The 10489-nt window shown below is 54.2% G+C and overlaps 2 protein-coding genes across 2 annotated transcripts; both read right to left on the bottom strand.

Moving 5' to 3' along the window:
* Positions 1 to 274: 274 nt before the first annotated feature.
* Positions 275 to 3629, bottom strand: LOC130379965 (keratin, type I cytoskeletal 13-like). The gene is made up of 7 exons (XM_056587128.1): positions 3069 to 3629; positions 2863 to 2945; positions 2607 to 2763; positions 2283 to 2444; positions 2044 to 2169; positions 1362 to 1579; positions 275 to 740 (listed from the first exon to the last, which is right to left on the bottom strand). The coding sequence occupies exons 1-7, from the start codon at positions 3585 to 3587 to the stop codon at positions 656 to 658; spliced, it is 1350 nt and encodes a 449-aa protein (XP_056443103.1). The 5' UTR covers positions 3588 to 3629; the 3' UTR covers positions 275 to 655.
* A 1016-nt stretch (positions 3630 to 4645) lies between these two features.
* On the bottom strand, positions 4646 to 10011 carry LOC130379968 (keratin, type I cytoskeletal 13-like). Its single transcript, XM_056587131.1, has 8 exons — positions 9572 to 10011; positions 8583 to 8665; positions 7543 to 7699; positions 7266 to 7427; positions 6105 to 6230; positions 5322 to 5542; positions 5062 to 5072; positions 4646 to 4828 (listed from the first exon to the last, which is right to left on the bottom strand). Exons 1-8 carry the CDS (start codon positions 9947 to 9949, stop codon positions 4734 to 4736), a joined length of 1233 nt encoding a protein of 410 aa, XP_056443106.1. The 5' UTR covers positions 9950 to 10011; the 3' UTR covers positions 4646 to 4733.
* Between the last annotated feature and the right edge of the window lie 478 nt (positions 10012 to 10489).

Here is a 10489-nt window from a genome sequence, read left to right on the forward strand (position 1 = left end):
TAGCTATCTCTGTTGTGTATGGGGAATGGGTTAACCTAGTGATGGTTAGTGTTTGGCACTTGGTTCTCGGAACATCCTTATTGTACTGACAGTGATATATTTTTGGTGATATTTCTTCTGACAAATGTACTTATTGTAAGTCGCTCTGGATAAAAACTTCTGATAAACGCCCTGAATGTAAATGTAAATGTTATCAATTGGTTGAGAGGGAAGGTCCACCAAAACAGAAGCTTCTATTGTTGCAAAAATAATTGATGATTGATTCTCAGGGCAACATTTTAGTCAGCAAGGTAGAGCACTCTTTATTATTTAGATTGGATCCAAATACAGCGGGCACGACACAACAGCTCTGGGTCTTTGATTCCTGGGTGTGTAGGAGAGGGGAGTCCCTGGATTTGTAGTTTGGAGGTGTTGGCCTTTGGTTCCTGGGTGTGTAGGGGGGAGGTGTTGGCCTCTGGTTCCTGGGTGTGTAGGGGGGAGGTGTTGGCCTCTGGTTCCTGGGTGTGTAGGGGGGAGGTGTTGGCCTCTGGTTCCTGGGTGTGTAGGGGGGAGCTGTTGGCCTCTGGTTCCTGGGTGTGTAGGGGGGAGCTGTTGGCCTCGCCTGGTGCTCTGGCTGCGGTCGAGAGGGCTGTCCTTACTGGTGGGTTCAGCCGACTTAGAACACCTTCTTTCCGTCGACGTACTCCTCTGTGACCACGCGGTAGGTGGTCTTGGTAGTGGAGCTGGAGCTGCTGCCAGTGCTAGGGGTGGGGGAGAAGAATATTATTATAGATTAAGCAAGCCATTAAATCCAGTCACCTTCCCTGAATATCAGAGCCTTTTGATTATGATTATCGTGATTTATTTTGTTGAGTAAAAATGGTAAATAAAGCAATACCATGAGATGGTATGGATACTCTTCCCATGTCCTGTGATTTCCCTATTGGATTAATAAAGAATTATCTCCTCTTAAATGTTCTTTCCCATGGGTTTAATTCCCTGTTGACCTTTTTATGTGAATGCATTGATGGATGCTGTGGTGGCACACGTTTTAAAAGTGTGCCTTGAAGGGGTGATATTCTGCGTATGACTGTCACCATCCATTACAGGCCATTTGCATATCGGCCTTTTCTTGTAACTTAGTGAGGGGCGTGTCTACCTAGTTGTATGATGGACAGATCAGAAACGTTTACTACGGTTCACTGGGAAGGCGGGTAGACTGATCTATCCAGCATACATCTAGGTGGACACGCCCACTTGTGATGTCATGAGGACACAGGGAAAGGCAGATCATCAAAGGGCCTGTAACGGCTGACAACACTCACACCTGGTGATGTGACATCACCGCTGTAAAGACACACGCAGCCCGTCCCCTGACCCACCTGGCACCCCCGTCCAGCAGTCTGCGGTACTCTGCGATCTCCAGCTCCAGGCGCGTCTTGGCGTCCAGCAGCATCTGGTACTCCTGGCCCTGGCGGTCGATGTCACCGCGCAGGTTGACCAGCTGCTCCTCCAGGCTGGTCACCTGGCACTGGAAGCCGTGCAGCTGACCTGAGTACCGGTTCTTCGTCTCCTGCAGGGTGCCCTCGAGTGACCCTTTCTGCGGTCCGCAGGGAGGGGAGAGGAGGGGGGAGAGAGTGTTTAGGAGGGGAGAGGAATGGACCAATGTCACCTCTCTTAGGTTCAATGGTGGACAATACTAACTATGGTTACCCTATCCCTGACCACACCCTAATTAACTAGGGTACAAATGTCCCCTGACCACACCCTTAGTAACTATGGTAACCCTGTCCCCTGACCACACCCTAATTAACTAAGGTAACCATGTCCCCTGACCACACCCTAATTAACTCAGGTAACTCTATCCGCTGACCACACCCTAATTAACTAAGGTAACCCTGTCCCCTGACCACACCCTAATTAACTAAGGTAACCCTGTCCCCTGACCACACCCTAATTAACTCAGGTAACCCTGTCCCCTGACCACACCCTAATTAACTCAGGTAACTCTATCCGCTGACCACACCCTAAGGTGCGGTCTTCCGCAGGCAGCAGTGCACCCACCATGCTGAGTTGTGATTGGAGCTCTATCTGCAGGGACTGCAGCAGGCGGTTGAGGTCTGAGAGCTCTGTTTTGGACGTGTTGATGGTTTCTGTGCTCACTGCGACCTCCTGTTTGACCGTCGCCGCCTGCGATGGAATCAAACACAAGGAGCTGAAGATAAACACTTATGTAGATGGAAACACGACGCAGCATACAGCACAGAGAACATGTTCTGTCCAGTGGCGTCCTCGGTTCCTACCTTTTCTTGGAACCAGGCGTCCAGTTCCTTCTTGTTCTTGGCCGATGCCTGTTCGTACTGCTCGCGGATTTCTGACAGGACGGCGTTCAGGTCCTGCGTCGGCCCCGCGTCCACCTCCACGTTCACCTGGCCCGTCATCTGCTGCCGCTGGCAAAGCATCTCCTGGTAGCGCCGGCGGGAAGAAGACAAGTTAGAGGCTGGACGTGAAATAAGCATCTCCACTGAGCTTCTGAAAGGCTGTGTTTAGGATCAGAGCGTACGGCGGTTAGACACGATGAGACACGAGGAGACATGCATGACGGGAGCCTGGCGTTACAAACCCACCTCCTCATGGTTCTTCTTCAGGAAGATCAGCTCCTCCTTCAGCCCTTCAATCTGCATCTCCAGGTCAGACCTGGACAGGGTCAGCTCGTCGAGCACCCTCTTGAGTCCGGCGATGTCTGCCTCCACCGACTGCCGCATAATCAGCTCGTTCTCCCACCTGTGGAGCACAGCGTTAGCGAGGACTACTCTCGGAGACATCCGCTCCCCACACTCAGCCTGCGCAGGCACGGTGGCTGTCGCTCTCTGGTCTTCTTACTTTGACTTGAAGTCGTCCGCCGCCAGCTTGGCGTTGTCGATGGCCAGGTAGATGCTTCCGTTGACACACGTGGCGCCATGGATCTAGGGCGGTGAAGAGCAGGGCAAAAGAATGCAGGAGGAAGAATGAGTCATGAACTGAGGTGTTCAGGAGGACGGACGGTAAGCAGCGAGAGGCGGAGGTCTTCCTGAAGCTCAGGGGACTACCTTGTTGCGCAGGTCTGCGATGGTGACGAAGAAGGCGGAGTAGTCTCGGGATGCGGGAGAGGTTTTGTTCTCCAGGAACTGTCGGATCCTCAGCTCCAGCTCGGCGTTGGCCTTCTCCAGGGAGCGCACCTTTTCCAGGTAGGTGGCCAGACGGTCGTTCAGGTTCTGCATGGTGGCCTTCTCGTTGGCGCTGACGTCGAAGCCATCTCCTCCTCCGCCACCTCCTCCGAAGCCGCAACCGGCACCATAGCCGCTGCCGCCACCGAAGCCGCTGCCGCAACCATACCCACCGAAGCTGGCACCGCCACCATAGCCGCGGCCGTCGCCGATGCTGTTGCCGCAACGGAAGCTGCTGCTGCTGCTGCCGTAGCCTCCAGCGCCTCCGGAGCTGAACCCAAAGCTGCCACCGCCGCCACCGCCGCCCATGGAGCTCGTGGAGACCCTCATACCGCCGGGGGCGCCGTACACACTCCTGGAACTTCTGACACTTCCACCGCCGTAGCTACTGAAGCTGGTCATGGCTGCTGTTGGAGAGGAGAACCTGGAGAAGAAGAGACGAGGAGAGAGCGACTGTGGTGCACTCCCCTGCTCCTGCTCTGCTCTTTATAATCCCACAGCGGAGGAGGACTAGGAGGCGGAGAGATGGGCTGGAGGGAGGAGCTGCCACAACACTCCTCCACCTGCCACACACGCCCTACTGCACCCATACGTGTTTGGAGGGAGGGTGGAGGGTGGAGGGTGGAGGGTGGAGGGGGGAGGGGGAGGGTGGAGGGTGGAGGGTGGAGGGTGGGCACCAGCTTGTTACACTGACTGTTAACAAGAAGCTGTTGTTGTGTGGTTGGCAGGAGAGGAGAGGAAACACAAACATAAGCACAGTAACTCCTAAGACCGTCCGCTGGCCTTTTGTTACCATGTGCATGTTCCAATTTGTAGCCGTCGTTGTACGAGAATCCATTATTGTCGACCGATTTACTTAATTATAGGGCACCATTATGAATCAGGTCCTGGGAGTTGAGCCAGGTACAAAATAACAGCCCGGTCAAACTGGCTGTTTTTGTTCATTTGAGTCATAAGTCTGAAACAGGGTTTGGGTTAGCCTGCCTTCACCTAGGTTCCTCTGGTGGACAGCCTCCTGCATACATTCATGGTTACATTTACATTCAGTTACCAATTGTCTCAATGACTGTATTCGTGGTCACTTGGCTGCCTGTATCTTCCCATGATCATTCACTAAAATCAAATCTTCAGTTCAAAACAGTACTTAGCATGGTGTAGAGTCTTATCCTAGCTATCTCTTTTGTATACGGGGAATGGGTTAACCTAGTGATTGTTGGTGCTTGGCACTTGGTTCTATGAACATCCTTACTGTACTGACAGCAATATATATATTGTTTCTCTTTCTTCTGACAAATATACTTATTGTAAGTCGCTCTGGATAAAAGCGTCTGCTGAACGCCCTCAATGTAAATACTTGGCCTACAACCGGAGTACCTTAGCGTTCTTTGTCGCGCTACCTTTTTAAGATGACACCAGCTTCCATGAAGATTCACATGAACAGATGACCGACTCAGCTAAGAATTCACAGCACACAGTGGAGTAGGATTTGGACTGTCAGGTTTTATTGAAGGTTTTATTATTCGAGGTGTGACATCAGGTGTTACATCATCACTGTTCCTCCACGTCCACGTCGGTGGAGCGCTCGCTGCTGACGACCCGGCCGTCCACCACCGTCTCCACCACTGTGATTGTCTTGGTGACCACTGAGGAGAAGCACATCCACCGTCAGCCTCAGATATAGTACTAGAGTGTTAGTTATAGTACTATAGTAGACAGACCATGAGTATTAGTAGTGCTAGTACTAGTTGTACTCAAACCATGATTATTAGCAGTTATAGTACTAAAGTAGACAGACCATGAATATTACTAGTACTATTTTAGACTGGTAGTATTATAAGTTGTGACCCTATGTATAATAGTAACACTATTCGCTTACCTTGCCTGGAACTGAAACCAGGCAGGACGGTGAGGGGAGGGAAGAGAAAAGAGAAATGGATTAGAGGCGATACCGGGATGCCGGCAGAGGGCTTATACATTTACATCAATATATACGTATATATACCTAATGCTCTTTCATTCATTCTTTCATCGACCAATCAAGCTCACAGCTACAAACTACGGACGGGGACTTCACTTTGTAATACATATTCTTATTCCTTGACCCCTCAGGGCCCCGCGGGGCTCCCCAGCACCCACCTCTCGTCCTCCCCGTCAAGCAGCCGGCGGTACTCTGCGATCTCCATCTCCAGGCGGGTCTTGAGGTCCAGCAGCATGTCGTACTCCTGCTTGTGGTGGGTGATGTTGGCGTGGAGCTGGAACAGCTGCCCCTCCAGGCTGGTCACGGTGCACTGCAGCCCGTACAGAGTGCTCTGGTAGCGGCTCTGGGTCTCCGCCAGCGAGCCCTCCAGCGACGATTTCTAGAGGAGGACCTTCTTGTTAGTGTGTGTGTGTGTGCTGCAGGTAACTCTCGTATGTTCATCTGGACTCTGCACAGCCCCCCCCCCCCTTACACACTTATTGTCAGTTGTAAGTTCTGGCACTTAAAAACAGTACTTAGCATTGTGTACATCTTATCCTAGCTATCTCTGTTGTGTACGGGGAATGGGTTAACCTAGTGATGGTTAGTGCTTGGCACTTGGTTCTATGAACATCCTTACTGTACCGACAGGGATGTATTGTTATATTTCTATATATATATATATTGTTTCTCTTTCTGACTTATTGTAAGTCGCTTAAAGTCGCCCTTAATGTATACTGGATGTTAATGTGTGCTTGTTGCATCTTAATCTTGTATGCGTGCTTGAATGTGTGTGTCTGTGTGCGTGTGTGTGTGTCTTGCTGTTTATATGCGGGTGTGTGTGTTTGATGGGTGTGTTTGATGGGTGTGTGTGTGACTAAGTCAATCTGTTCATGCTGGCCGAGGTGTGGTGTCTGTCTTCCCTCCCTAGAGAGACTTCCCAGGGCTCGGGCTAGTCCTACCATGCTGAGGTGGGACTGCAGGTCAATCTGCAGCCTCTGGCACATTGTCTTCAGCTCCTTCAGCTCCATGTGGGCCTTCAGCAGCAGCTCCGACTCCTGCTTCACCTCCACCTCGATCACAGAGATCTACACAGGCAGAGCGGGGTGAGACAGGCAGAGCGGGGTGAGACAGGCAGAGCGGGGTGAGACAGGCAGAGCGGGGTGAGACAGAGTGTGACAGGGCGAGACATGGTATGACAGGGCGAGACAGGGTGTGACAGGGCGAGACAGGGTGTGACGGGGTCAGACAGGGTGAGACGGGGTCAGACAGGGTGTGACGGGGTGAGACGGGGTCAGACAGGGTGAGACGGGGTCAGACAGGGTGAGACGGGGTCAGACAGGGTGAGACGGGGTCAGACAGGGTGAGACGGGGTCAGACAGGGTGAGACGGGGTCAGACAGGGTGAGACGGGGTCAGACAGGGTGTGACGGGGTCAGACAGGGTGAGACTGGAATGGAATGCATGAAGCGATAAAGGTACGACGGGGTTGAGGTGTAGATGAACCAAAGAGTAGCCTATTCAGAGGTCTGGAAGGCGTCTGGTCTATAGGTGGTGTTACCCTACTCAGGGTCTGGGTGGTGTTCTGGACTACAGGTGGTGTTGTGGTCTACAGGTGGTGTTGTGGTCTACAGTAGTACTCTAGTGGTCTACAGTAGCGCTCTAGTGGTCTACAGTAGTACTCTAGTGGTCTACAGTAGTACTCTAGTGGTCTACAGTAGTACTCTAGTGGTCTACAGTAGTACTCTAGTGGTCTACAGGTGGTGTTGTGGTCTACAGTAGTGCTCTAGTGGTCTACAGTAGTACTTTAGTAGTCTACAGTAGTAATCTAGTGGTCTACAGTAGTGCTCTAGTGGTCTACAGTAGTACTTTAGTAGTCTACAGTAGTAATCTAGTGGTCTACAGTAGTACTCTAGTGGTCTACAGTAGTAATCTAGTGGTCTACAGTAGTGCTCTAGTGGTCTACAGTAGTACTCTAGTGGTCTACAGTAGTGCTCTAGTGGTCTACAGTAGTGCTCTAGTGGTCTACAGTAGTGCTCTAGTGGTCCACAGTAGTACTTTAGTAGTCTACAGTAGTAATCTAGTGGTCTACAGTAGTGCTCTAGTGGTCTACAGGGGTCTTACCTTGGACTGGTACCAGCTCTCCAGCTCCTTGCGGTTCTTGGTGATCATGGTCTCGTAGTGCTCCCTGACCTCCTTCATGGCCTGGTTCAGGTCTGTGGCGGGGGGGGCTTCCACCTCCACATCCACCTGGCCGCCCACTCTGCACCTGATGGACTCCAAGTCCTGCAAGGGTCAGAGCCAGACCTCCGTCAGCACTGGGGTATGCCTCTCACCCGGGACTGGGATGTCCCGGGAGAGGACCAATGAGAGAACCCTTCAGCCCGGCGCGTGTATCTACCTCCTGGTGGTTCCTCTTCAGCACGATGAGCTCCTCCTTCAGGGACTCGTACATGGACTCCAGGTCCATGCGGTTCATGTTCATCTCGTCCAGAACCCTCTTCAGACCCATGGTGTCGGCCTCCACCACCAGCCTCATGGCCTGCTCCCCCTCAAACCTGGGGAGGAGGAGAGGAGAGGGGGGAGGAGGAGGAGAGGGGAGGGGAGAAGAGGAGGGGAGGAGGAGGGGGGGGAGGGGAGGAGAGGGGAGGAGAGGGGAGGGGAGGAGGGGAGGAGAGAAGAGGGGATGAGAGGAGGAGAGAGGAGAGGAGAGGGGAGAGGAGGGGAGGAGGGGAGGGGAGGAGAGAGGAGGGTGGGAGGAGGAGGAGAGGAGGGGGGAGGAGGAAGGGGGGAGGGGAGGGGAGGAGAGGGGAGGAGGGGAGGGGAGGAGAGAGGAGGAGGGGAGGAGAGGAGAGGGGGGAGGAGGAGGAGAGGAGGGGAGAAGAGGAGGGGGGAGGAGGAAGGGGGGGAGGGGAGGAGAGGGGAGGAGAGGGGAGGGGAGGAGGGGAGGAGAGAAGAGGGGATGAGAGAGGAGAGGAGAGGGGATGAGAGAGGAGAGGAGGAGAGAGGAGAGTAGAAGGCCGTTAGAGGGAGAGGTGCTCAGCTCTGCACCATGTTACACCTTGAGCAGCTGTGAAGTGGCACGTACATGGCAGCTGCTAAAATGTACAAAGCGGCTAAACTGAAAATGAGCGCAGTCTCACACACACACACACACACACACACACACACACACACACACACACACACACACACACACACACACACACACACACACACACACACACACGCAAACACCCACACAAACACTCACGCAAGCGTGCGTGCGTGAGAGGGGAGGAGAGGGGAGGGGAGGAGGGGAGGAGAGAAGAGGAGAGAAGAGGGGATGAGAGAGGAGAGGAGAGGGGATGAGAGAGGAGAGGTGTGTGTGTTCAAACATGTGTGTGTGCATTCAAACATGTGTGTGTGTGTGCACACACAGTGCTCCGCAGGACCACTCACTTCATCTTGAAGTCGTCAGCTGCCAGTTTGGCGTTGTCGATGTCCAGGATGATCTTGGCGTTGACCCTGTAGGCGAAGCGGATCTGAGAGAAGAAGACGAGAACACAACGCATGAAGTAAACGAGGAGGAAGCACACTCGTTCATACGGACAACGAAGGGGGGCCGATGGGTGGGTGCTTCACTAGTTGGGGTGACGGGTGGGTGCTTCACTAGTTGGGGTGACGGGGTCGTGCTTCACTAGGTGGGGTGACGGGGTCGTGCTTCACTAGTTGGGGTGACGGGGTCGTGCTTCACTAGGTGGGGTGACGGGGTCGTGCTTCACTAGGTGGGGTGACGGGGTCGTGCTGTGGTTTGACTCTCGAGGGGGGAGGTGAAGTACGGCCTTCAGAGCCATCGTGGAGCTTCACACCGAGATGATAGTCACACGGAACGAGGCGTTAAGGACACCAAGAGGGTGGGGCCGGGCGCAGTGGCTCACCCCCCCCCCCGCCCAGCCCCGCCCCGGCACTCCTCGACCAGTCCGACCAGTCCGACCAGTAAGGCTGGCGGGCTCGGCCCTGTCATGGTTAACACACACACACACACACTTACACATACACACACACACACACACACACACACACACACACACACACACACACACACACACACACACACACACACACACACACACTCATACACACACATACACATACACACACACACACACACACACACACACACACACACACACACACACACCTGAGGAGACGCGCCCATGCACGTCTCCTCAGGTCATGCCCTTCCTGTCATGATTCCCGGCACAAACACGACATGTGCAAACACACACATGAGCAGAATCAGACAAACACACACACACACACACACACACACAAACACATACACACTCACTCACTCACTCACTCACTCACTCACTCACTCTCTCACTCTCTCACTCTCTCACTCCCTCCCTCTCTCACACTCACACACAGCCCTCTCTGCCGCTCACCTTGTCCTTGAGGTCTGCGACGGTGGCCAGGTAGCCGCTGTGGTCGTGGGTCACCACGGTGTGGCTCAGGGTCCATTCCCTGATCTGCTGCTCCAGGCGGCCGTTCTCCTTCTCCAGGGTGCGCACCTTGTCCAGGTAGGTGGACAGGCGGTCGTTGAGGTTCTGCAAGGTGGCCTTCTCGTTGGCCCCCACGTGGAGGTCCAGGCCGTCGGCGAGGCTGAAGCCCCCGTTAGAGTAGGAGGTCTTGCCCCCGTAGGAGGGGCTGGGGCCGAAGCAGGCCACCATGGAGGGGGAGGAGATGCGGGTCCCATGCCCGCCGGCGCCGCCGTAGACGCTGTTGGTCTTCTGGGAGGAGTAGGATCTGCTGGTGAACGACATGCTGAGGCTTCTGGAGGCCGGAGGAGAGCTGGAGACGTGTTCGGAGTGAGCAGCCTCGGAGCTCTGCTGGCTTATATAGCAGGTGACCCTCTGAGAGGAAAGGGAAGAGGGTAGATCCAGATAGAAGGAATGCGGCCCTGCGGCCCCCACCCTCCCGCAGCATGTGCGTGGCGGTGCCCCTCCTCTCTTATCATGTTTACCAGGAACCCGGGCTGCAGCATTTCTGGAGATCTGAGGAGCATGCCGTGCATACCTGGTTCTGCAGGTTTTCTGATCCGGCCCTTTCAGGACGAGCGAGCCTCCAGGCACCGCTCGGCGCCCCAGCCCCGGGGGGTGAAGCCTGCCCGGGGGTCTACTGCTCTGGTCCAAGGAGCACTGCGCTCCCAGCGTCAGCTGATGGTTCACGTGACCCAAACGCCTTGGCCCTGGCCAGCTGGCTCAGAGACACAGAGGGGCGTCTGAGAGCCTTTAAGGGGTTTACACCTGAGTGGACCGTCGAGTCAACATTCACCTCTCGAGCTTTAGCATTCGGTTGGAGTG

Source organism: Gadus chalcogrammus, chromosome 3, assembly GCF_026213295.1.
Source record: "Gadus chalcogrammus isolate NIFS_2021 chromosome 3, NIFS_Gcha_1.0, whole genome shotgun sequence".
Classification (NCBI taxonomy): domain Eukaryota; kingdom Metazoa; phylum Chordata; class Actinopteri; order Gadiformes; family Gadidae; genus Gadus; species Gadus chalcogrammus.

Coding starts and splice junctions, on each gene's coding strand:
- LOC130379968 (XM_056587131.1), bottom strand. CDS start 9,949: ATGTCGTTCACCAGCAGATCCTACTCCTCCCAGAAGACCAACAGCGTC. Junction 8,666..9,571: donor TCGCAGACCTCAAGGACAAG/GTGAGCGGCAGA, acceptor TTCTTCTCTCAG/ATCCGCTTCGCCTACAGGGT. Junction 6,231..7,265: donor AGAGCTGGTACCAGTCCAAG/GTAAGACCCCTG, acceptor CTGCCTGTGTAG/ATCTCTGTGATCGAGGTGGA.
- LOC130379965 (XM_056587128.1), bottom strand. CDS start 3,587: ATGACCAGCTTCAGTAGCTACGGCGGTGGAAGTGTCAGAAGTTCCAGG. Junction 2,946..3,068: donor TCGCAGACCTGCGCAACAAG/GTAGTCCCCTGA, acceptor TCACCGCCCTAG/ATCCATGGCGCCACGTGTGT. Junction 741..1,361: donor CTGCTGGACGGGGGTGCCAG/GTGGGTCAGGGG, acceptor CCCCACCCCTAG/CACTGGCAGCAGCTCCAGCT.